General features: G+C 43.2%; 1 protein-coding gene across 2 annotated transcripts in view; it reads right to left on the bottom strand.

The window, feature by feature from the left end:
* NCAPH2 (non-SMC condensin II complex subunit H2) overlaps positions 1-27574 on the bottom strand; it is a 90997-nt gene that overhangs the window by 20936 nt on the left and 42487 nt on the right. For both annotated transcript variants that reach the window (XM_075857601.1, XM_075857600.1), the window contains exons 10-15: positions 23818-23906; positions 23402-23473; positions 22856-22922; positions 17333-17443; positions 10717-10770; positions 326-396 (exon numbers count right to left, since the gene is read on the bottom strand). In XM_075857601.1, coding sequence (XP_075713716.1) covers positions 326-396; positions 10717-10770; positions 17333-17443; positions 22856-22922; positions 23402-23473; positions 23818-23906 — 464 coding nt within the window. The remainder of the gene's footprint in view (positions 1-325; positions 397-10716; positions 10771-17332; positions 17444-22855; positions 22923-23401; positions 23474-23817; positions 23907-27574) is intronic.

The following is a 27574-nucleotide window of genomic DNA, read 5'->3' as shown; positions in this document are numbered from 1 at the left end:
CAGCAAGGGATCAAATACTTATTTCCTTCACTGTATGTATATGTGTGTATATATATATATATATATATATATATATATATATATATATATATATATATATGTGTGTATGTATATATATGTGTATGTATATATATGTGTATGTATATATATATATATATATATATATATATATAAAACTAATAAAATCATGTATAATATTTTCACTGCAAAGCCAATCATACTAAGCTTGTAAGAAACAAATCATTGGTGGGAAAAAAAAAATCAAAAAAAAAAATCACAGAAGATGGAACTGCTGCACTACCACTTTTCAGAAAAAGGTCAGTACCATTCTTTTGTGGAGTTGCCTCTGTGCAGCAAGACGTTCTTTGGCATGCTTCCAATACAACACTTCCATGTCTGCAAAATAACACAATAGGCTCAGGTTACTACAAAACTATTAAAGTGAGCCTAAAACAAAAACACAAAGTTGGTCATCCCATCCTAACAAAATGACAAACATGCAGATGAACGTACATGGTGACTGCAAACAATTCAAAAACACCATTTCAATAGAACAGAGAGTGATTTTAATTAGAATAAAGCTGTTCCTACCTACCCAGAGTTCATTCTGCAGGCTTAGGCCCCCTGCACACAGCCGGTGATTTCAGGCATGGCCGGTGACAGTCACCTGCATTTGCTGGAAGTGCTCCCATTGTAACGTATGACATATCCTATTTTTTGCGGGTCATTTCTACTGACCGGACACATTTCCGTAAACATACGTGAGCAATAGAAATGAATGAGCCGTAGTTTGATTCGCAATTACTATCCATAATTGTGGATCAATATTATGGCCGTGTGCGTGGGGCCTTAGGCGTAGGAGAGAGTTGTCTATTTAGGTTAGGGACCCACAAAAGTGGTTGCCTTGTGGTGGCAAACAGGCTGACAATTTGATCTAGAACCTCACATTTGTAAGTACAGTGAACATAGCAGTAATGCAATTTAAAATCTATACAGTACATTTGGGGGTCTTGGTGCTTGTAGAGTGCTGTTGCAATGGTGTTTTTGTATTAAAGGGAACCATTTAATAGCTCTATGGATTCTGAGAATGCAGCAAAGTATTTAACAATTGCAGTCTTTCCCACGTTAGAACAATGTTTTATTAACCCTTTAACAGAATGACATACATGTATGTCACCAGTTGCAATATAACGAGGTTTGAGGCGGAAATCCAGAGTACGAACATACAAAAGTGGTGTTTATTCGCCCATGTTTCAGCCCTCAAAATGGCCTTTTCCAAGCCATTGTGAGTACTGAAACGTCACTATATGGGTGAATAAACACCACTTTTGTATTGTTCATACTCTGGAGTGCTGTCTTAAAGGGAAGGTGTCATGAATTTTTTTTATCATATTGCTTTTAATATGATATTAACATAAATTTTATTTGTGTTCTCATGTTCTACTTTTTACTTTGTTCTTACTTTTACTTCTCTATGGGGGCTGCCATTTTTTTTCATCTCTGTATGTGTCGATTAACGAAAGATGGGATACGGCACATACAACCCCATAGAGAATGTGAACGGGAGCTGGTCCATTCTCTGAAGCGTATGCCGTCTGTGGGGGAACGGTGCATGCGCCGCTTCCACACAGACCTAAACTAAGTTCGTTCGCAGAACGAAATCCGGCGCCATGTTCATGTGGACCGGAAGCCACTGCAGGGCAGTAAGCTGACGACTTCCGGCCATATGCTCAACGAAGCGAAGGCGCAAGGAAGAGGAGCGGAGGCAGGCGAAGGTAATTTATGTTCGTGTATGTGATGTGTGTATTATGTTCGTGTTATACTGTCTGCTGAGCACCGTATCTAATCCTCCTACACTGTGCAGTCGCTCAGAAAATGGCGGCACACATTGTAGGAGGTTTGAAGATTCAAGCCCCTCCTTCCCCTGGCACTAGCCAGAATAAGGGAGGGGGGATTGTGTGAGGACACTAGAGAGTGTGTGTCTACCCCAAATTTACAGCATAAAGCAATGAGGTTGCTTTACCACATTGACCATGCTGCAATTTTTGGAACTGCTCCCTCTAGTGGCCAGCACATGGAAATGTTATAAATTAGAATCTAATTTATAATATTTCCTGACTTGTGAAAAAATGAAAACAATGTGTAATCACTTAAATAATAATTAATTAACTAAAAAAATTATAGCGAAACATTCCCTTTAAACTTCATTATTTATGTTTTTGCTGCTAGTTGGAATCGGGAATCAGGGCTCTTTGGGGATGTGTACCTAATCTTGATCTTAAAGCTTGATGGTGTTGGACTTTTGTTTTACTTATAGGTCATCGGTGTGATGTAGTTCCCACAGGATACCGTAAATGTACATCATTGCTGATTGCAGGATTGGAGCAGGTGTGTGGCTATGTTTGACAGACACACTCCTGCATGAACGGCTAGGATCGGTAAAAAAATATCACAGCCATTTAATCCCTGACGCACCGCGATCATAGCAGATTGTGGTGCAGACAATAGGGTGGTAAGCTTCCTTTGTCCCGTCGCTGTAAGCTCTGGCAATGCGGTTGCCGGGGCGGACTAGGAAATAGTGGCAGCCCTGGGCCTTATAAAGTCCCCCATGACTGTCTGGTAATAGTGTAGGCATTAGAATCTTAGAACCTTAGATATGCCCTAACAGATGCCCGTACATTTTACATGCACAGGAAGTAATGCACGGTCAATGTAGACGTAACAGTACATTAGGTTTTTGTTAAAAAAATAAAAATAAAGTAAAAAGTCCCCTAATAGGACAGTTATGGCTGACAGAATGTGAGGAAGATAAAACCAAAAACTTCTCTTGGTTCCTAAAGGGGTTTGCCCACGAAAATATTTCTCACCTATTCACAAATCACAAGAACGCATAGCCAACTACAGTGCTCAGGACATCTCTATCAGTACCATAGACATCGAATGAAGTGGTGGTGCGCACGCATGACCACTGCTCCATTCAAACAAGGTGCACGTGACCTCGTTCTAAAGACACTTGGTACGCTAGTGATCGTACATTTATCCCCTAACCAGTGAACAGGTTATAAGTGTTTTTCATGGGCCAACCCTCATTAAGGCCAAAATTGGCTCGGTCCTTACGGAATTAACCTTCAGTGCCAAACTGTACTCTGTGCTAGTACTTCGAGTTAGAGTGTGATACATTAATCATCTTTATATAGAACCAACATATTCCGTAGCACTTGACAATTCAGAGGGAACGGGTTGACAATATCAGGCATTACATACTGAAAACTAAAAATCAGAGAAGAGGAGCGAGTAGCCTGTTCGCAAGAGCTTACAATCTTTGAGGAACTAGGGGAGACAAAATAGAAACCGTGCTTGCGGAGTACAATGGTCCAGCCATCTTTTTTACATATGGGGGTAGTTCACATAAAGCTGCATGAGACAGTCACCAGCCAGTATCTGTGTATGACCTAAATGAAGTACAATAGGGTGCAAGGAGTGTAGGGGATACTGTTGAATGAAGGGTTCAAGTTCTCATCCCTAATGTAAAAGAGGGGGGGGGGCCAAGAAAAGGAGACCGATTAGGGAATGTTATAGCCCTGTCTAAACAAAATGTGGATGTTGAGAATGAATCCGATTGTCTGGGGTAGCACATTCCAAAGGGATTGTGCAGCACAAAAAAAAAAAAAAATCTTGGATGCGAGAGTGGGAGGAATGGATTATTAACGATGTTAATCTAAGGTCGTTGGCAGAATGTAGAGCACGAGTAGGGTGGTACACAGAGGAGAAAGGAGATGCAGCACTGTGGAGAGATTTGTGGGTGGACATTCATGAGATGCATCAGTTACTATTCCCTCTGTGATTAACAGTTTCTCCCTATCAGCTCTACAGGCGCCTCTTTTACTGCTAAGTTTCCCTCTAATAAAGTTCCAATTTAAGAAATAAACTGAGTTTTATGAAAATTCGGTTTCCCTCCATGAGCCAGAGTGGAGAGCTGCTGACAAAGTAGCTTCAAGCTCTGGTGGACCCGGCCTATACATGTATTCTATGGTCAGCTATCAATTTGAATGGCAGGCTGATGTAGGGGAAATAAATGGTCAGTCACCACTTCTTCAGCTGTTCGTCTAAAGTGATCAGGCCAGCTTCAATTGAAAGGGAGTGTCTAAACAAGACAGCCCATTTAAATAACAAGTACTTGTCTTAGACAATTTTTATAAATGAGGCCTAATATTTTTCTAACATAAAAACCAGAGTTCAGATTTTATTTAATAAACTTGTCTGGAAAAATGAAAGCTGCTGTTATTTATTTTGAAGTGCCATTAATTCCAGGGTGTTGTACATATGGTAGATGAAAATTGCGCTTACCGGTAATTGGATTTTCCATAAACCTCCACAACGGCACTCAGGAGGATTCCCCGCCTCTCGAGGGACAGGAAAACCAACATAAACACAGAAATAAAAGGCCCCTCCTCCATACCTTATCCAGTAATAAAAGAGTACCTCTATACAATAAGTCAATATTTAGGTATCCTGTGGCATTGTGAAGGTTTACGGAAAATCCAATTACCGGTAAGAGTAATTTTCACCTTTTCCTGGCACCTCCACAACGGCACTCATAGGTGGAATAACAGAGGATTTTGAATTTAGGGAGGGACCACTGCCGAAAGGACTTTACGCCCAAAGGATAACCCAGAACACATCTTCTGACATCTAAGCGTATGTTCAGACGGCTTATTTTTGGCTGTTTTTCGGGCCGTAAACGGACGAAAAGTCGGAAGCAAAACGCCTCCAAAAACTGCGTTCTGTTCTGACGAGGAGTTTCATTGCGACCATTTTGAAAAACGGCCGCGTTAAAAAACGCACGCGAAAAAGAAGTGCATGTCACTCCTTGAGCTGTTTTCATTGACTATAGAAAAACAGCTCCAAAAACGTCCAGAAAAAACGCCACGAGAACCACGAGTTGCTAAAAAAAAAAAAAAAAAAAAAAAAAAAAACGGCTGAAAATCAGGAGCTGTTTTCCCTTGAAAGATTTTCTAGTAAGTGTGTTAACATACCCTAAGTGATGGTATTCCTGCTCTTTGCTGGAAGATGGGTTGGGGAAAAAAGCACTGTAATAAAGCTTCCTGTTGGCAGTGGAACTTTGATATGATCTTTGGAAGAAGGGAAGGGTGATGTCTTAGGATGATTCTGTCAGGAATAACTGTAAAGTATGGTGCTTTATAGGAAAAAGCCTGTAATTCTCCAATTCTTCTGGCTGTTGTAATTGCTAGAAGAAACATGGTTTAGAATGGTTAGTAGCCTGAGAGAGAGGTTTGATATTGTTTAAAAGGGAGCACCTGATAGTACGGATAGCACTAGGTTTAGGTCTCCGGGGGTGGGAGAGGAACGGGACTGTAGAATGGACTACTGGATGTAGACGTTCACAACCCTTTATAAACCTCTTAATGAAAAAATTCTTAGCTAATTTACAGTCTAAAAAGGCATTCAGAGCGGATATATGCACTTTTAGAGTGCTGTTTTTTAGGGTTTTTTTCCAGACCGTTTTGTAAAAAATCTAATAATGCAATACTAGGTCTAGACGAAATGTCCCATCTATGCTGGGAAAAAAAGATGAACTTCTGCCAGACTCTAAGATATATTTTGGAAGTGACTTTTTTTTCGGCTATTTGAAATTACACCATCAGAAATCCCCATATTTCTAAGGATCATGCGTTCAACATCAAAGCCGTCAGACAAAGTTGAAGGATGTTTGGATGAAAGACTGGTCCCTGAGATAGCAGGTCTGGTAAGGGAGGGAGAGACCAGTAATTCCCTGCTGCCAGCTGGAGGAGAAGAGGGAACCAAGATCTTCTAGCCCAATGAGGAGCAATCAAATATACTCTGGCATTCTCTTCTTGGATCTTTGCCAACACTCTCGGTATCAAGGAAAACGGAGGGAAGGCATAAAGGAGAGTTTTCGGCCAACTCTGAGACAGAGCGTCTACCTTCAATGGATCGTCCTTGTGTGAAAGAGAATAAAAACCTGGAACTTGATGGTTCTCCCTTGAAACAAACAGATCTAGATCTGGCATCCCCCATCTCTGGGTGATTTGACTGAAGATTGATGGAAGGAGAGTGGAAATGAATTCCTTACGAGAGACTCTGCTGAGAAAATCTGCTGTTATATTCTCTTTGCCTCTTACATGGACCGCTGACAGGGAGAGGATGTTTCTGTATTCCCATATTAAGATTTGAGCGGCTAGTCTGTACAGGATTTTGCTCCTGGTTCCCCCGTTTGTTCAGGTATGCCACGGTGGTTACATTGTCTGAAAGGACCTTAATATGTCTTCCCTGCAGAGAAGATTGTAGAGCCCAAGCGCCTCTTTTACTGCCGACAGCTCTCTCAGATTGGAAGAGGCTCTTTCCACGAGAGGATCCCATAAGCCCTGAGCCAGAGAAGAGGATGTGTGGGCTCCCAAGCCTCGACTGCTGGCATCTCTCCTGATGACTAGTAGGGGGTTCGGTCTCCAAGGGACTCCTTTCTTGAGATGATCTGATATTAGCCACCAGTGTAGCAATATTCTCACCACCAAAGGCACCTTTACCTTTTTGTCTAGGGAGGCTTGGTCTTTGTCCCAAACAGAGTGGAGGAACCGCTGTACTTGAATGAGCTTGTGCCCAGAGGACTGCTGGGATTGTTGAGGTTAGGAGACCTAAGATCGTCCTAATCTCTCGGATGGAGTGGTATCGGTTTCTGCAGAAGAGAGAAATTTTAATGGAATAGAAATCAGTTTTTCTTCTGGAAGGTAAGAGGTCATTTTTTGCAAGTTGAGGAAGAACCCCCAGGAAACACTTCTTCTGGTTCAGGAAGAGGTCCGATTTCTTGTGATTTATCAACCAACCTAGAGAAGCGAATACTTGAAGGATGAGTTTTAGATCTAGAAGCAGCTGGGAAGCAGATGGAGCTGAAATAAGGAAGTCGTCTAAGTAGAGAATTATCTGGATAACGTTTAGATTAAGAAAGGCCGTAACTTCCGCAAAAATTCTTAGAGCCGAACAGAGGCTGGGAGGGAGAGCTTGAAACTGAAAATGATGAAGCTTGTTTTTGAAGAACAGAGCTGTCCTTAACAGCTGAGATTCTGGATGAATCGTGATGTGGTAGTAGGCGTCTGTTAGATCTAGTGTAACCATAGGACAGCCCGAAGATAGAAGATTTACTGTCGATTTTATGGTCTCCATCTTGAATATTTTGTACGTTAGATAATGGTTGAGAGCTTTCAAATTTATTATGGCCTTTGCTGAGCCATCTGTTTTTTTTTTTTTTAATGAGAAATACAGGAGAATAAAACCCTTGACCTTCTTGGGATTCTGGCACTTGAATAATAACTTTCTTCTGAAGAAGTAATTTCTTTCTCCAAAGACATCTGACATTCTGCGGAAAGACAATTCATGGATAAGAATCTTTGTGGAGGGGAGGCAAGAAATTCTAGTTGGTAGCCATGATGTATTCCATCTCAAACCCAACGGGAAGGGGAGATGTATTTCCAAGCCACCAAAACATTTTTTAACCTGCCCACTACTTCTGGTGTCACGGTGGAGGTTGGCGGGATGGATTGTCACTGTTGAGCAGAAAATTTTTCCCCTTGCCTTTATACGGTTAAAATTTTGTGGACTCCTGTTTCCTCCCACAATCCTGTCCGCCTCCAAACAGATTCTTCTTTTGGGTACAAAAAGGACCTCAGTTGCTTAAAATGTTTTTGTTGAACAGGAAACTTTTTCTTCTAGGCAGCTTTTTCTAGGATGTAATCTAATCCTGATCCGAACAGACGGTCACCCTCGCAAGTAATGCTTAAAAGCTTGTTCTTAGAACGAGGGTCTCCCGACCAGATCCTTAACCAAGTAGACCACCTTGCTACATTAGATAATGCAGCGGGTCTAGCTGAAAGTTTAACTATATCCGAGGAGACATCTGCTAGGTAATTAGAAGCTTTATTTTTTAGCATCGGTAAGGAGGAAATGATGTCCTCCCTGGGTGTGCCAGAAGAAAAATGGTTTTCCAGTTGATCGATCCAGATAGAAAGGGTTCTTGCCGTATTGGTAGCTGAGATCCCAGGTCTAAACATCGCTGTGGACGCTTCCCACTTTATTTTTAAATGAGCTTCCGCTTTTTTATCCATGAGGTCATTGAGTAGTTCCATGTCTTCAAATGGTAGTGAGGGTTTTTTGGAGATACCTGCAACAAGTGAATCCACTCTGGGAACTGTCCTCTGAAAAAGAATATATACATTTGAAGGATTCAGAAACCGTTGATCTTTTTCCTGTATCCTTCCATTCTTTAGATACTCTTACGAACAGGAAATACACGTTTCTTGCTTTCTCCCAGGCCCTGTAACGGAAAATGGTTCCTTAGTATCTTCTATATTCATGGTAGCCCGAATGGCTTTTAGAAGACACTCAGTATCTTCCATCATACTGCAGGGCATACCGGCAGGGTCATCTGATTAAATCAATCTGACTCTGAATTTCCCCTTCATCTGGGTCGTCGGAAAGTATATGAGCTGCAGAGGGTATAGAAAGTTGATGAAAGCTAGAAGTAGAAGGCCTGGGAGACCAAGCATCTATTTGTAGAGTAATAGCAGAGCTAACTTCCTCCTTTAGAATAGATTTTATACTATCGAAAAATGACGGTGCTTCACCCACCACTAATTTTTTAATGCATTTTGAGCATAAAGCCTTCTTATATGATGAGAACAGTGACTTCTTACAGACTGCATATTTCTTTATAGGCCGCTTAGGCGGAGCAGTTTCCTTAAATAAAGCACAAACAATTGTCATATTAAGGTAAACTTTAGGAGATAGGAAGAAGCCACAAAGTAAAATAACCTAAGCCCCCAACTTAGTATAAGAAGGGAGGGTGAAGTATACAAGGAGGAGGAGGGACATACCGGACCAGAGGCAACCACAGGACCTGCAGAGATATGCCACATAAGAGGAGACTGACATGGTATGGGTGGCGCTGGAATCACTTACAAGCATTCTTTTGTTTTGAACCTGGCGCCAATTTAGGCTCTGCATCCTGACTGTTTCGGCCAATACCCGCACTCCTCTGGATATTAGCGTCATGCGACGGGCCGCTGCAGGCATGCGCGTCATAGGTCGCCGAGACCCAGGAAAAGGAGCGGGATCCCCTGCCAAATGAATCCCCAGGTGAATCACTACCGATCCAGGCTCCTACAGAAAGGAACTGTGCCCAGGGCTGCCTTCAGCGGAGGACTTTCGCCATAGAGCAGGAGGGAAGCCCGCAAGCCGCCTGCGACCCCGCTCACTGCACCAGTCCTCCGGACCCCACCTTGGTGAGGACCGGGCAGAGACAAGACTGGGCGGATATTTATTTTCCTGCTCTTCCCCAACGGCAGGAGACGTCCATGCTTCCCAGAGGGATAGGAAACAACTGGATAAAGGTATGGAGGAGGGACCTTTTATTTCTGTGTCCATGTTTCCTGTCCCTCGAGAGGCGGGGAATCGTCCTATGAGTGCCGTTGTGGAGGTGCCAGGAAAAAAGGGTTTACTTACATGACATAAGACAATAAAAACAATACAAGTACAACAAACATGAGCTTACTGAATGACAGACTGTTAAAAGGAGAGAAAACCCTGCCAGCAATCTACAAGGGAGAAGGAAACAGAAGGCGAGGGTAGAAGCAGCAGGGTTATGGTAGGTTGTAAGCTTTTCTAAAGCAATACATTTTCAGGTTGCTTTTGAAGGTTTGGATGGTGGGATAGAGTCTGATGTGTTGGGGTAGGGAGTTCCAAAGTATGGGGATGCACGGGAGAAGTCTTTGAGGCGATGTTGCGAGGAGCAGGTAAGAGGAGAGCAAAGCAGGTTGTCTTGTGAGGACCGGAGATTACGTGTGGGAGGGTATCAAGATATTAGGACAGAGATGTATGGAGGGGGACAGGTTGTGGACAGCCTTGTAGGTCATTGATAATATTTTGAACCAAATGCAATCATCAATGGGTAACCAAGTTAAGAGATTGGCAGAGGTGAAACGAGGGGAGAGGTGGATTAGCCTAGCAGAGGTGAGGGTGGATTGGAGGGGTACAAGAATGTTAGCCCCGGTTTACTGTTTTTTGTCTGTCCGTCCCACCCCCCATTAATTTCAATGGGAGGCGGGAGGTTTTTTTTTTTACGGGTGGCTTTCAGCCACTCAAGGGGAAAGAAAGTGTTGCGGCCTTCCCGCGGTTCATTCTCTGACCTCCCATTGAAATCAATAGGAGGCACAAAAAAAATTTGCGGCGCAGGTTTCCAAGCGTTTTTCGCTGTGTTTTTTGCCTGGGGTACTTGCATTAGCTGCAATAGTTGTGGGCAAAAAACGCAGCAAAAAAGCGCAGGTGGGTCAAAATCTACCTGAAGGAATTCTGAGGCAGATTTTTTCTGCCTACAAAAAACTCGATGTGAACTAGGCCTTAGATGGGAGGCCACAGAGAAGGATGTTGCAGTAGTTTAGGCAGGGGATGAGGGCATGTATTAGTTTTGGGCTTGGATGTGAGGTTTGAAAGACAGGACAGAATCTATCTCAAGGCAGCGGACTTTTGAGACTGGGCAAAGTGTGAAAACATTGCCGATGATTGATGTTGAATAGACGGGTATTGTGTGAAATGGGGAAAAAAATAAATTCGATAGTTTTGATAAATTAGAGAACTTGTTATATACCATTTTTGGCATACTTTTAAAGGCAAATAATATAAACATACCTGCAAATGTTGGACCTTTCCTTCTGGCCTTAACAGCTTCTGCACCATCCCAGTCTGCAAAAAAATATATATAAAAAAAATTACTAATCAATTACAAACTAAAGAAAGCGTTTCTCATAACTACACACGACAGTAAAACAGTAACCGGTGGAACATAAAGCTTTATTGCACACTCCGCTTGTACGATTTTCATAACGCAGACAATTCAATGGATTTAAAGTATTTTATAGATTGTGACAGATCCCCTTTTAACAGCACTATGCTACTGAAGAGAATAGGCCCATTACCACCCAAACCCTGAACTCAAGTGTGGATTAAACAGCAAGATGGATGCACAATGATGCATACGCTGCAGGCTTCTCTCCATATCAGGAGGTAGGAGACGCCAATAAAGGCTTGCATGATATCAGAAAAACACTGCTTACTTTCACATAAAAGAGGCTCGGCAGCAATACCAAAAAACAATCCATGTGCAAGAGTAAAACTGGACGTCCCTCAAAGCTTGATGAAAAGACAAGACGAAAATTGGTCAGAGAGGCCAACAGCAACATTAACCCCTTCCCTCTTTGGCCACTTTTGACCTTCGGGACAGAGCCTCAAATCTGACATGTTTCACTTTATGTGGTAAAAACTTCAGAACGCTTTTACCTATCCAAGTGATTCTGAGATTATTTTCTCGTGACACATTGGACTTTATGTTACTGGCAAAATTTGCTCGATACATGCAGTATTTAATTGTGAAAAACACCAAAATGTAGCGAAAAATTTCAAAAATTAGCATTTTTGTAAATTTAAATGTATCTGCTTGTAAGACAGGCAGTTATACCACACAAAAATTTTGCTAATCAACATCCCCCATTTCTACTTTAGATTGGCATCATTTTTAGAACATCCATTTATTTTTCTAGGACATTACAAGGCTTAGAACTTTAGCAGCAATTTCTCACATGTTCAAGAAATTTTCAAAAGGCCAGTTTAGTTGTGAAGCGGCTTATATATTAGAAACCCCCAATAAGTCACCCCATTTTAAAAACTTCACCCCTCAAAGTAATCAAAACATAATTTAGAAAGTTTCTTAACCCTTTAGACGTTTCACAGGAATTAACGCAGATTAGAAGTGAAATTTACAAATTCATTTTTAATCCATTTTTTTTGTAACACAGAAAGTTTTACCAGAGAAACGCAACTCAATATCTACTTCCCAGATTCTGCAGTTTTTAGAAATATCCAACATGTGGTCCTAGTGAGCCACTGGACTGAAATACAGGCCTCAGAAGCAAAAGAGCACCTAGTGGATTTTGGGGCCTCCTTTTTATTAGAAAATATTTCAGGCTCCATGTCCGGTTTGAAGGGCTTTCCTTGCCAAAACAGTGGAAATCTCCCAAAAGTAATTTGGGAAACTAGACCCCTTAAAGGGAATGTGTTGCCAGAAAAACATGTTTTTTTTAAAAAAATTAAACATTTAGTGTGTGGGTGATTAAACATTGTTCAAATTTTTTTTTTTTTTTTGCACGAGTCCAGGAAATATTATAAATTATTTCTAATTTATAATACTACCCATTTTTGGTCACTAGATGGAGCTGTTCCCAAAATTGCAGCATTGCAACATTGGGTTAAAAGCCCTCGCTCTAGTGAGCTCTCAGCATTCCCCCCTCCTTTATCCTGGCTAGTGCCGGGATAAACGAGGGGTTTGAACGATGTAACCTCCTACACTGTGTGTCGCCATTTTTTGAGCTAACCCACAGTGTAGTAGGTTTACATACAGTAGTAAACACACACAAACACGAACATACATTGAAATCTCTTACCTGCTCCTGCCGCCGCGGCTCCCTCCGGCCCGTCCGCTCCGTTTGCTGCCGCTGGTGCAAGTGCACAAATCCGGAAGCCGCGACCGGAAGTAGTAATATTACTGTCCGGCCGCGACTTCCGGTCCACAGGAAAATGGCGCCGGACGGCGCCAATTTCGAATAGGACTGTGTGGGAGCGGCGCATGCGCAGTTCCCACACAGACGACGTACACTGCAGTCAATGGGACGGGAGCCGTTCGCAGTCCCTATGGGACTGTGGCTGCCGTATTACATGTCTGTATGTGTCGTTAATCGACACACACAGAAATGGAACAAAAAATGGCAGCCCCCATAGGGAAGAAAAAGTGTAAAAATAAGAAAAAGTAAAACACAAACACACAAATAAATATAAAAGTTTTTAATAAAGCACTAACATCTTGAACATATGAAAATTTTTTTGGGCGATGACACTGTTCCTTTAAGGAAATTATCTAGGGGTAAACCGAGCATTTTGCAGAAATTATTGAAAGTAGGCTGTGAAAATGGAAATCTACATTCTTTCAAAGAAAATGTAGGTTTAGCTAATTTTTTCTAATTTCAACAAGGGCTAAAGGAGAAAAAAGCACTGCAACGTTTGTAAAGCACTTTCTCCCGAATAAAACAATACCCCACATGTGGTCGTAAACGGCTGTTTGGACACACGGCGTGGCTGAGAAGGGAAAGAGCGCCATTTGGCTTTCGGAGCTCAAATTTAGCAGGAATGGTTTGGGGAGGACATGTCGCAATTGCAAAGCCCCTGAGGGACCAAAACAGTGAAAAACACCAAAAAAGTGATTCCATTTAGGAAACTACACACCTGGAAGAATCCATCTAGGGGTGTAGTGAGAATTTTGACCCCACATGTGTCTCATAGATTCTATTAGAACTGGGCAGTGAAAATAACTAAAAAATCCTTTTTCTTCAATAAGAGGTAGCTTTAGCTCAAAATTTTTCATTTTCTCAACAAATAAAAGGAGAAAAAGAAGCCCACAACTTGTAAAGAAATTTCTCCCGAGTACGGCAATGCCCCACATGTGGTAAAACTGCTGTTCGGACACAAGGCAGGGCTCAGAAGGGGAGGAGCGACATTTGGCTTTTGGAGTGCACATTTTGCTGGATTGGTTTCTGGGCGCTATGTCGCATTTGCAAAGCCCCTGTGGGACCAAAACAGTAGAAACCCCTCAGAAGTGACCAAATTTTGTAAACACCCCTCAAGGTATTCATCTAGGGGCGTTGCGAGCATGTTAACCCCGCATGTGTTATGCAGAAATTAGTGCGCACTCGATGTTGCAGAGTGAAAATTTAATTTTTTCCATAGACATGCCAATACGTGGTGCCAAGCTTGTGCCACCATAAAAAGACCGCTCTCTAATAATTATGCTGTTTCCCAATTTTAGAAACACCCTACATGTGGCCCTAATCTTTTGCCTGGACATTCGACCAGGCTCAGGAGTACCATGTAAAATTGAGGCCTAATTTGGCGACTTACAAAATATTGGTTAACAATTGCAGAGGCTCGGATGTGAAATAATAAAGGAAACCCGCGAGAAGTGACCTCATTTTGGAAACTGCACCCCTCAAGGCATTTATTAAAGGGGTGTAGTGAGCATTTTCACCCTACAGGTCTTTTCCATAAATAATTGCGCTGCGGAAGGTGCAAAGTAAAACATTTTTTTTTTCCCTAGATGACATTTCAGTGGCAAATATGTTGTGCCCAGCTTGAGACACACTCCCCAAAAATTGTTAAAAGGGTTCTCCCGGGTATGGCGATGCCATATATGTGGAAGTAAACTGCTGTTTGGGCACGCTGTAGGGTTCAGAAGGGAGGGAATGCGGTTTGGCTTTTGCTTGGTAGTTCTGTTTGAGTATTATTAGTATTTCAGTTTATAATGTGGGGGTATATGTAAGCTGGGCAAAGTACATCAGGGGCATAGTCAGGTGGTATAATAATGGGGTAAAGAAAAATAATAATCCATAGATGTGTGTGACGCTGTGAAGCAATCCTTTCTGCACAGGCCGGTGTCGCACTGATAAATGTTCCTCCTATCCCCCATTTGGTCCAAACTCCGCACCTTTGCAGTTTGGGGAATTTTGCTGGGAAGTGCTGTCCTGGTACAATATGGGCAGCCTCGCTTCTAGCAAATATTTAGTTTGGGCCCTCCCTTCCTGGTTCCCTAATTTTAAGGCTACGATAATTCGCCATATGAAATAGAAGATTTGGAGAGCTTTTGCAATTAATTTATAGGTCAAGAATTGTATTAAAATAGAGATTCTATGTAATGAAGATAAAGATAAATGAATGCTCACCGTTCAGTGCAGGCATTGTTGAGTGGCGGCTACGGAGTACACAGGCAGAAACTCAACTGAGCGTCCCTGGCGTCATAGCAACACCAATCAGATGTCAGCAGATGAACGGTGGCCGACAAGGGACCATACAGCCAAATATGCAACTCAGCTCTCTACTCACTGAAATATCTCAAGGAGATGAACAACCGGAGCAGGTTAAAAAAAAAAAAAAAAAAAAAAAAAAGGAGGTGAAATCCTCAACACCACAAAAAACAGAGACAAAATGATAATTTTTTACCGCTCAGACAGTTGTGGATGTAAAGTCTGAAATGTCCATCAAGGGTTTGATCTTCCCCCAGCTAGCATGCAGAAAAAACGATCCAAATTTCCACTGGTGTGTATCTCGCTGGTACTTGTGGTTCCACACAGAAGTGAAACTGCAGAAATGCAACTGCTTGCTGTGTAGATCCTCGTACTTGATGTTCTAAATCTCCAACAAGGGAGAAAAAGGAGATAGTGCGCTACCTTTGGGAAACTACAAATTCCACGAGTTTATTCCATACTTACAAAAGTAAGTATGCCCCAGAGGAAGCCAGAAGGGCGAAACCCAGGGTCGGGTTGCATTATTTGGCATGTTACAAGAGCTTATCTTATGCTTTTATCTATATCTATTTTTGTAAGTATGGAATAAAGTCGTGGAATTTGCAGTTTCCAAAAGGTAGCGCACTATCTCCTTTTTCTCCCTTGCTGGAGATTTAGAACATCAAGTACGAGGATATACACAGCAAGCAGTTGCATTTCTGCAGTTGCATTTCTGTGTGGAACCACAAGTACCAGCGAGACATACACACCAGTGGAAATTTGGATCGTTCTTTCTGCATGCTAGCTGGGGGAAGGTCAAACCCTTGATGGACATTTCAGACTTTACATCTACAACCGTCTGAAGGGACCATACAGGAATGGAATCTACAATGAACATACTACTTGGATGAAGTCAGAAGGACATCAGGATTACGGTGAGTCATTGCGGAGTGAATGTAGTGGAGGGCAAAGTGTGTGTAAAGGAAGTAATGGAAAAATAGACGGAATAGTGGCATGGAGTAGGACATTGCGCAGAAAATTTGGGGCGCTGTGTCTCAATGGATTGGTCAAGAAAAGTATTTTATGGTGAGTACTCAATGGGAAAAAGGGTCTTTGGTCGTTGGAGGACACAGCCCGTGGCCCATGCCAAAGCAGTACACGAGTTGAAACCAAAGGGGAAAAAATAAAAAAAGGGACGTAGGTTGCTACTCCAAGGGAAGCATCCGCAAACGTGTGTATCCTGTAGAATTTGGTAAACATGCGTCGAGAGGACGAGGAAGCCGCCTTGCACAGCTTGAGCGCAGAAGCCGGGTGGTGCACAGCCCAAGAAGCCCTAGTGGAATGGGCCATAATCTAGAACGGGGGTTCCTTCCTTTTGAACCGGTAGTCCTCACTAATAGCCAACCGCATCCATCAAGCAATTCCCTACAGGCAGCCAACCCTTCCTCGTACCATTGGAACCATGGATTTGTGGAAAGGAAGTGTGCGAAAGGGAAACCCACAAGGCAAGGACAACATCCAAATTTTGAAAAAAGCATTCCTTAAGATGCACTAGAGACAGGCAGAAAGACCGCAAAAAGATATTTGCGTTAAGGTGAAAGGACACCACCTTTGGCTGAGAAGGCTGACCACAGGGCAGATGTTCACAGATGCTTGGCCTGGAGGCGGGCATGCATCGCACAGAGGAGTAGGTTGACCACATGAGAATTTTTGGCCATATGTGGAACAGGCCAAGAGCCAGAAACTAGTGTCAAAAGCAGTCGCTCCTTGAAAGAGGTCAGAGCATGAGAGGAGGAACGCTCCTTCTGAATACAGCTATTAGTTTCCAGCTGTCATGTGATGGTCATGTATCAATTGCTGACCAGAAGCAAAATACCCGCCCCCTACAGAGAGCAGAAAAAAAAAAATCGTCTCACTGCTAAATAATGGCAGCAACACGGATATAGCGCTAGAATGAAAAAAAAAAAAAAAAGTGGCGCTTTGAGAGAAAATGGGAAACCTGTATCAGCAGGGGTGTCTGCCTCCTAAGGGCACGAAGCCATGACTGGCTAGCTCAGTGCCTGTAGGAGAAGTACATTCTGTAGGAAGGGCCAACACTTTATTCTTAGTGTCAAACCTCCTAGTGGCAACAGCATATACCCACAATCCGTGTCCGCAATGAGGCGATCAAAAAGAAAAGACGACGTTTTTGTGTTGCCATATTCTGAAGCTTTTCTGCCTTGGTAGTAATTGTAGCAAACTATTAGTATTAGGTCAGTACGAAATAACAGCCCCTTGATGTAAACAGGAATATTCCCTTTCACTGACAGGAAGCATTTGTATGGAAACATTGGGGATCTGAAATACAAGGTATATTACAACTTTTAAGATCTTTTCAAAGACGCACGTTTGATTGCAAATCCAGTTTAGAGAATTCTACTCACTTGAAGACGTGAACCACTTCATGAAGTCTTGTAGCTTGCAGGGTAATCTCCTTTTTCTCTTGTTAGTGGATAAATCATCAATTATCCCTCGAGGAACTGTATAGTGCTTGCCTTACATAAACAAAAGAAAAAAAAAAAAAACACTTCAGATACAAATCTCAGAAAGACACAACAAAGTAAAGTCCCTTTTACACTGGCCAATAATCGAGTGAACGCGCACTCATATGAACACTCGTTCATCAGCTTAAGGCCTTATTCACACGACAGTGAAAAACGGCCATGTGATGGCCGTCCTTTTAACGGCTTTCACATGGCCGTTTTCAGAACAATGATATTCTATGGGTGCATTCACACGGCCGTTTTTTTAACGGCCCGTGTATAATGGCCGTCAAAAAATAGGACATGTCCTATTTTTGGCCGTTTTAACGGCCTGACGGCCCCCATAGAAGTCAATGGATCCGTTTTTAACGGCTGTCAATACATGTAACAACCGTTAAAAACGGATCTGTTACATGGGGACTGGCAAGGAAACTACTAGTTCCCTTGCTGGCTATCGTTGGCATACTCACGTTTGCGGCGCTTCTTCACGTGTGGTCACTCGTCTTCATGGGTTTGAAGGCGCCTCGATGACTTCATCGCCCCGTCGCGCTGCCTTGCCAGATCCCGTGCAGACGAGTGACCACAAGTGAAGAAGAGGAGAGACGGCGCTGCTCTCGTGAGTATGTGGCACAATCTACAGGGAGGCTGGTGTGGCATCTACAGGGAGGCTGGTGTGGCATCTACAGGCAGGCTGGTGTGGCATCTACAGGGAGGCTGGTGTGGCATCTACAGGGAGGCTGGTGTGGCATCTACAGGCAGGCTGGTGTGGCATCTACAGGCAGGCTGGTGTGGCATCTACAGGCAGGCTGGTGTGGCATCTACAGGCAGGCTGGTGTGGCATCTACAGGGAGGCTGGTGTGGCATCTACAGGGAGGCTGGTGTGGCATCTACAGGGAGGCTGGTGTGGCATCATGTACAGGGAGGCTGGTGTGGCATCATGTACAGGGAGGCTGGTGTGGCATCATGTACAGGGAGGCTGGTGTGGCATCATGTACAGGGAGGCTGGTGTGGCATCATGTACAGGGAGGCTGGTGTGGCATCATGTACAGGGAGGCTGGTGTGGCATCATGTACAGGGAGGCTGGTGTGGCATCATGTACAGGGAGGCTGGTGTGGCATCATGTACAGGGAGGCTGGTGTGGCATCATGTACAGGGAGGCTGGTGTGGCATCATGTACAGGCAGGCTGGTGTGGCATCATGTACAGGCAGGCTGGTGTGGCATCATGTACAGGCAAGGCTGGTGTGGCATCATGTACAGGCAGGCTGGTGTGGCATCATGTACAGGCAGGCTGGTGTGGCATCATGTACAGGCAGGCTGGTGTGGCATCATGTACAGGCAGGCTGGTGTGGCATCATGTACAGGCAGGCTGGTGTGGCATCATGTACAGGCAGGCTGGTGTGGCATCATGTACAGGCAGGCTGGTGTGGCATCATGTACAGGCAGGCTGGTGTGGCATCATGTACAGGCAGGCTGGTGTGGCATCATGTACAGGCAGGCTGGTGTGGCATCATGTACAGGCAGGCTGGTGTGGCATCATGTACAGGCAGGCTGGTGTGGCATCATGTACAGGGAGGCTGGTGTGGCATCATGTACAGGGAGGCTGGTGTGGCATCATGTACAGGGAGGCTGGTGTGGCATCATGTACAGGGAGGCTGGTGTGGCATCATGTACAGGGAGGCTGGTGTGGCATCATGTACAGGGAGGCTGGTGTGGCATCATATACAGGGAGGCTGGTGTGGCATCATATACAGGGAGGTGTGTGGCATCATATACAGGGAGGTGTGTGGCATCATATACAGGGAGGTGTGTGGCATCATATACAGGGAGGTGTGTGGCATCATATACAGGGAGGTGTGTGGCATCATATACAGGGAAGTGTGTGGCATCATCTACAGGGAGGCTGTAAATATTGTCTAGGTGAACATGTGACCTTCCTTTGGTTGTTTTCAGGGGGCTGGGACAAAAAAAAGCCTGACCAATGAAATTCATCAGTTTTTTTAACGGCCATGAAAAACTGATGCAAAATGGATGTCAAACGGCCATTAAAAACGGACAGATGGACTTGAAACGGATGAAAATTTAGAGACACACTGATGCAAAATGGCCATGAAAAACTGACAGTTGATCAGTTTTAAATGGACATTTTTTTTCACTGTCGTGTGAATAAGGCCTAACGCTTCTTTTAGGCCTTAATAATACGAGCCGGTCCAATTTGCATCCACAAATAAAGGACTGGTTTTTTGTGTCATCATTTTTCTCCTTTGCTCCTGGTTTTTATTTTTCTGCATTAGCAACTGATCCGTGAAAAACAGACAGCACAAAGATGTTGTCCGTGTGGGGTCTGTTTTTTTTTCTCGCACCCATAGACTTTAATAGGCAAAAACGGAGCAGAATAGGGTATGCGGTTAGTTTCTTGCAACGGACACATGCTTTGTTGAGAAAAAAAAAACAAACCTGTTGTGTGACTTGCCTTATGCGGCCAAAAATAAATGGTTGCTTGTCGGAAGCACATCTCACCATGTATAACAAGGGATGCGATTCTGACAAAAAGTATTAAAAGGGTTGGCCACGATCGCCATACAATTTCAAAGGTGCCCTAGACAATAGAGAAAGCCCTAATGAATTGTAAGGAGGACAAATAAAGTAAATAATATATGATTTATGTAGCCTCTCCACCTTACCATGCTCCAGTAGAAGAGCGCTCTCCGCAGGCTTGTGTGGGCAGGACATGGTAACAATGAAAGTAAAAATCCCAGCATGCAACATTCCCAGCACAGCACATCCTTCTCTGCCTGTCATTTTGTGAGAACACCTTTTATACATTTATACTTGCTCTTATCTAAATAACAATTAGAAAACCTATTATGAGCAATCTTAATTAAAAATCTATTTATTTTCCCTATACTCTTCACAGTTGCTCGTGCGATCTTCCGTGGCGGACAGGAAGATTGCTCACAATGAACTTGAAAGGATGCAGATACCGCCTGATGTCTCCATTGCGCTTGCACTGTTCCTGTGCATGTCTAAAACCAGGGCCGGAAGGTCCGGCTCATTCAGGGATGGACAAGCGGATTATTTTGCCTCTCCATGTCTTGCGCTGCCATGGACGAGGGCGGTATGACGGCAGGGTTTTTTTTTTTTTACATGGGTGCGTGGCTTGCCAGAACTGGCGAAGATGGCCGAAGGGCTGAAGACATATTAGTAAGTGTCTTGTTTTACATCAAGACATCATTTAAAAGCATTTAATAGTAAACTGGCCAAGCCCTTTAACGATCATTCACACCTATAAACTCCAAACATTGCTCCAGGTAATGGAAGCTAAACAAGAGACGATGGACGTGCTATAGCGTTATAGCCCACGAAATCTGGCCATGTAAAACCACCCTTAATATCAGAGAAATGATCGCAAGTATGTGGACGAACAACCGCTATCCCAATCATTGGTTCCCATACATTTTACATCTTGTGGGCAGCACCATTCCCCATTTACACAGGGAGATGTGCTGACAACAAGTGACCATTTTTCTGTCCGGATAAAATTTGGGGGTCAACGAACGAGTGTTTGCTCATTTGTCAGCTGATCGCTGCCCTGTTCACACAGGGCAATGATCGGGAACGAGCATTCGGACAAACGCCCGTTTGCCCAATTGGTTGAATGTTTAACACCTTAATGACCGCCCGTCTTGACGGCAGTCGCTTAGTCTACAGCGATGTCTTTTGGCATCGCTGTAGAAGAGGTTGATGAGCACCCATGCTCTAAGCAAGAGCTGTAACTTACAACTGGACAGCTGGCATCAGAAAACATTCCAACCCCAGCTGTTTAACTCTTTGATCGCCGTGGTCCGTGACCGCGGCATGATCAAAGGAAACTCCCCTCTTTAATCTTGTCATCGGAAACCCGACGACATTATCAAAGACCAGGGGATCCCTCTGCAGTCAGCTCTGGGGACCTGTCTGTTCAGTAAGCCTGCTGTTTGGGCATACTATGTGCTGCCCTAACATAAGCCTGTGTCAAAGTGACACAGTATAATGTATTAGCATATAAGTAAAAAATAAAGTTGTGAGTAAAGTTATCCCTTAATGGGATTTAAAAAAAAATTACAAAAAAATAAATAAAAAACGTCACAAAAAAAAAAAAAAAAAAAGGCTCATTATTGTCAATAAAATATATTTTATTGCCCCCTACATTACATAAAAACTAAAAACCAACACATATTAGTTATCTACACGACCGTAATAACCTGAAGAATTTGACAGGTTACTTAGTGTGAAACGTGAACAGGATAAAAAAATAAAAAAAATAAAAACTATGCTGAGAATCGCTTTTTCCTATATTCACGCCATAAAAATAATTTTTTTCCAACACAAAACTGCAAAAAAAATACTATTTCTCCCGTATACAACACGGCCTCATACATTCACGTCAATGAAAAAAATCAAAAAAAGATATCGCTGCTGAAATGCAGAGAGGAAAACCAGAAAAATTTAGCTGATCAAAAAGGCCTTTTCAGGCCCGGTCATTAAGGGGTTAAAAGGGTCTTAAAGGAACAGTGTCACGACCAACTTTTTTTTTAATATGTTATGTGTTTTAGTGTGATAGATCAATAAATTTTATTAATGTATGTTGCTGTGTTGTACTTTTTACGTTTTTAATTGATTTACTTCTCTATGGGGGCTGCCATTTTTGTTTCCATTACTGTGTGTGTCGATTAACGCCACACACAGACATGGAATACGGCAGCCACAGTCCCATAGGGACTGCGAACGGCTCCCGTCCCATTGACTGCCGTGTACGGCGTCTGTGTGGGAACTGCGCATGCGCCGCTCCCACACAGTCCTATTCGAAATTGGCGCCGTCCGGCGCCATTTTCCTGTGGACCGGAAGTCGCGGCCGGACAGTAATATTACTACTTCCGGTCGCGGCTTCCGGACTTGTGCACATGGAACAGCGGCAGCAAACGGAGCGGACGGGCCGGAGGGAGCCGCGGCGGCAGGAGCAGGTAAGAGATTTCAATGTATGTTCGTGTTTACTACTGTATGTAAACCTACTACGCTGTGTGTTAGCTCAAAAAATGGCGACACACAGTGTAGGAGGTTACACCGTTCAAACCCCTCGTTTATCCCGGCACTAGCCAGGATAAAGGGGGGGGGGGATGCTGAGAGCTCACTAGAGCGAGAGCTTTTAACCCAATGTTGCAATGCTGCAATTTTGGGAAATAGCTCCATCTAGTGACCAAAAATGGGTAGTATTATAAATTAGAATTAATTTATAATATTTCCTGACTATTTCCTGACTCGTGAAAAAAATAAAAAAAATTTGAACAATGTTTAATCACCCACACACTAAATGTTTAATTAAAAAAAAAAAAACATGTATTTCGGGCAATACCATGCCTTTAAGAACATCAACAACTACTGCTTACCTTTTTTAAAGGGCTTTTCTTCAGAGGACTCAAAAGGGTCTAAACTGCGCCATGGGTCTGAAAGATTCTATGAAATGGGTAAAAAAAAACAAAAAAAAACAAAAAACATACAAAGAACAAAATGAAAAGAACATTAATTAAAATCTACGTTTTTTTTTTTGTATATTCTTTAAAACATCTCTAAATAGAACAAAAAAACAACAACTGGCCAAGGCGAAGTTTATGCTTTAAGGAATAAAGTAACCAGCTAATTCCGCTGGTTTAGGCTCGTAAAAATAAAGGTGGTGACAGGCAAACAAACGAAAAACCAATGAGGATGCAGCTGCCCAATGTTTGTGTAGAAGCTAAAAGGTGAACAGACTAGTGGCCCAACATCAAGATCTACTGGTCCGCACAGCTCGTTATACTGGTAGATTAGACTCTACTGTTTGGCCATCACTCGCCAATATGTGCTGAATTACATCACATGTATTACTGGCAACTTCTGTTAACACTGTATAATGTAATTGACAAGATAAAGCAAGTACTGGCGTACCATCCATGTACCTTGATGTTTGAAGCTGGCATTTCCTTCACAGATCTTGGTCGCAGTGTATATCCTCGTTCTTCTGTCTGGATCTGTACAAACGTTTATGTGCAGTTTCATCACATTTTTAAGTAATTTTTATTTTTATTCAGTTACATTTAAATAAGTTTTTTTTGTACGTCAATGTGTGCACTCAACAGAGAGAGTTCCCCCAAAGTGATAGAAGTAATCTGACATGCAAATCTTTGCAATATGCAATTTGATTTTCAGTTAAACATAAATCTAGGTACAGTATGTGTATGCTTTTAGAAATGTGACCAATAACTCTTGAATACCTAATTAACCGACTCTAATGGCGCCAAGTCTTTGATCTGTAAAGATAAACTCTCACGTGTCGCAATGCACGTATCACGCAAAGAAAACAAAATACGGTTACCTGCCGTCTCTCAATGTGTTCATCGGGCTCCATTTCTGCATTCTCTACTTCATGGTGATCATCCAGTGGAATAAATCCATCATCATTCCCTTTATCCATGGAAAAGAATAACCAAAAGAATGTAAATGCCTTCATTATGTTTTGAAAGGAAATATAGGTAGTAACTGAATGGCAATGAAAAGCTCCACACAACAGCAGTGTGTGAACGTGGCCTAAAGGGTTTCATCAATCTAGACAATCTTTCATCAAAGTCACCCCGGGACCCCAGAAGCGAGAAAACACTACAGAGGACTGCACAGCGCCAGTTCAAAACATTAAGCCTGTGTAAAAGTCCTGCAGAGCGAGAGGGAGATCTATAGCTAGCTTCTGCTTGTTTCCGGTCATAGAGTGCAGTGCATTGTGGAAGCTCTGATGACTAAGGCCTCATGCACACGACAGTAGCCATGTGCACGGCCGTGATTTTCGGGTCGGCCGGCAGCGGAGTGTCACCCATGAGCCGTCAGCAAATCTCGGGCCGTGCACATGGCGCGTCCATTATTTCCTATGAGCCTGGACCGCAAAACACGGCCGTAATAAGGCATGCCCGTTCTTTCTGCGGTCTAGGCCATGCATAAACCGTGGAAACCACGGTCGTGTGAATGGCCCCATAGAAATAAATGGGGCCGCAATTCTCAAAACTCATCACGGAATAGTCATCACATTTAAAATTCTGTTAGGTACAAGGTGCATCAATAAAGGAATCTACATTGGAGAAACAATACAAAAACTACAAACCAGGATGAATCTTCACAGACATACAATAAAACAGGAGGTGGATACACCCGTGGGAAAACACTTCTCTGGACCAGACCACAGTTTGGCAGATTTAAAGGTACTCATTCTGAAGGGTCATTTTAAAAACAACAGAGAAAGAAAAATTTGGGAATTCAAGATGATGATAAAATTCCAGTCATTGACACAAGGCCTCAATCTAACACCAGGATTTATGAGCCACTACATGGACACACGTCACGTCCCCCATCAGACTGACTCCAGATGCCTTAACTCCTAAGTCATCACCCCTATAACCTCAGTTTTATTGCCCCGGCTTATCTTAATGATATATCACCTCATGTACTAATTGTCTTTGTGTAACATCTAAATGTTGTGCTTTTTTCTAAGTCATTCATTTGTAAACTGCCTGAAGAAGGGGCCTCTGTGCTCTGAAAGCCGCATATAGAACTTTTATGGTTAGCCAATAAAGGTATCATACCTATTATACTTTTGTCTTTTTTGACACAAAAGTATTTAACATTTCATATTGTCAGGAGATACAAATGCTAGCAATTCTACATTTTAAGGCCTGATTCACACGTACGTGTTAAACGTCCGTGGGATGGCCGTTGACACAGCGGCCGTCCCACGGACCATTGTAATTCAATGCGGCCGTTCACACAGCCGTTGTTTCAACGGACCGTGTGAAGGGTTCGTGCGAAAATAGGACGTCCGTTCTTTTCACGCATCACGCATCCCTCCATAGACTCAACTATGGTGGATGTGTGACATCACGTCCCGAGGCGCTGAGCACGGATGTACCTCGGACGTGAAAAACTGCAGTTTTTCACGTCCGAGATGCGCAGTCCTCGTGTGAATTAGGCCTAAAGCTAAGAAATAAGTTCCATATCTGAACAATTCCAGGTAGCAACCAGTTAGCGTGGTTTTTTTTCTCAACTTCTAATTCAGATGAGAATGAAGAGGAGTATTGACAGTCACATTAAATTTCTTACTAGATTTTTCGAATGTGGATATTGTGGAAATTACAATTTTAAAGTTTACTCAATGGATGCATTTCAGATACCTGTCTTAATCTAAAAATAGTGCTGACAAAAAAGGCGCCTAATTAAGAGGCGCACGCCGCTTAATAAATATGGCACATCTCTGGCCTTCCGTGTGACAAAGTCAAATCTACTTCAGCTTTGAGCCGGAGTGGACTTGCACTATAATGTACCCACTTTTTGGAATAAATTATTGATTTGTTTAGCAGTGGAAGAACCAGCCCCCTTCCACTAAGCCCCACCCACTTTTTAGTAAACACAATGACAGCATGACATGATTTTATCCCAATCCTCATCACCTTTTCCCTGTATTGCACGATTGGCAACTGAAGCTAGAACAAGGTTTTGCATATTTTTTTTATTATTATTTTTTTCATAATCTGATTTTTATTGTAAACGTTTTCTCAAATACAAAAGATACAAGCAAAATATACATAACAAGATATATACAAAACAGTAACAATGGTAATAAAAATACCGGGAGTACAAATAAACAGATACGTGTTTCCTACATCCAGTAGCCAAACATAAATCAGGCATACAACATGTGATTCATAAGATGTGAAACAGGCATCATTAAACCAGAAAGTCGGGAGTATGATATAAAACCAATAAGAAAAATGCATGAGTAATAAAGCAACTATTCACATTAGCAAACGGAGAAGGAGGAAGAGGGCTGGTACTGGCCAAATTCAGACTGTTACACCTGCATGGAGAACCTTTACGGCATATAATATAGAGTCTCATTTTGTATTAATAGGTTTATTAATCTTCTTTATTAATCAAGATCTTGGTCTGTATGGTGTGGCTTGAACCATACCTTCTATTATTAACTATTCACATTAGGTTTATGGTCTACGTTAAATGTATAACCAAAATGCATAGGTCTTTTTTTACGCAGTATACTTCATTTGTATAGCCCATGGGTCAGCAAACTATGGCACTGTTGCCGCAGCCGGAATGGTTTGCTGGCACACTTCCCCCTCTCAGTGCTGCTGTGTGCTTGGCGGCGCAGAACACAGGGAGAGAGAACAGCACTTCATTATGCACATGGCAGCGCTGGTCACCAGGAAAGAGAGCAGTGCTTCATCTTTGTCGCTTCTGAACACTTGGCAAGCACACAATGCAGCACTGCTCTCTCTTCTGGCGATCAGCACCACAAGGAGTTCAGTAACCACGCTGTAAAAGACGACTTAGCAAAAGTTGGCAAATTTCTCTCGTGTGCGCCCCCAAGCTGGTGTGTTCAGTAGCCGTAGTCTCTCCTATGTGCACCCCACCCCCCAAGCAGGTGCTCAATAGCCACGGTCTCTCCTATGAGTCCACCACAAGCAGGTGCTTAGTAGCCACGGTCTCTCCAATGCCTCCCCCAAGCTGGTGCTCAGCAGCCACGGTCTGTCCTTTGTGTCCCCCGTAAGCTGGTGTTCAGTAGTCACCCTCTCCTGTGTGCAGTGCTCTCAAGCTGGTGTTCAGTAGCCACAGTCTCTATGTGCACCCCACCCCCCAAGCAGGTGCTCAATAGCCACGGTCTCTCCTATGCGTCCACCACAAGCAGGTGCTTAGTAGCCACAGTCTCTCCAATGCCTCCCCCAAGCTGGTGCTCAGCAGCCACGGTCTGTCCTTTGTGTCCCCCCAAAGCTGGCGTTCAGTAGTCACTCTCTCCTGTGTTCAGTGCCCTTAAACTGGTGTTCAGTAGCCACAGTCTCTATGTGCACCCCACCCCCCAAGCAGGTGCTCAATAGCCACGGTCTCTCCAATGCCTCCCCCAAGCTGGTGCTCAGCAGCCACGGTCTGTCCTTTGTGTCCCCCGTAAGCTGGTGTTCAGTAGTCACCCTCTCCTGTGTTCAGTGCCCTTAAACTGGTGTTCAGTAGCCACAGTCTCTCCTACATGCACCCCCCCCCCCCCAAGGGTGGTGTTCAATAGCCTTGTATGCACCACAGCTTAA

The sequence above is a fragment of the Rhinoderma darwinii genome, chromosome 3 (genome assembly GCF_050947455.1).
Source record: "Rhinoderma darwinii isolate aRhiDar2 chromosome 3, aRhiDar2.hap1, whole genome shotgun sequence".
In the NCBI taxonomy this organism is placed as follows: Eukaryota; Metazoa; Chordata; class Amphibia; order Anura; family Rhinodermatidae; genus Rhinoderma; species Rhinoderma darwinii.
Note: the sequence above shows the minus strand (reverse complement) of the source record. Positions and strands in the feature narration are given on the sequence as shown.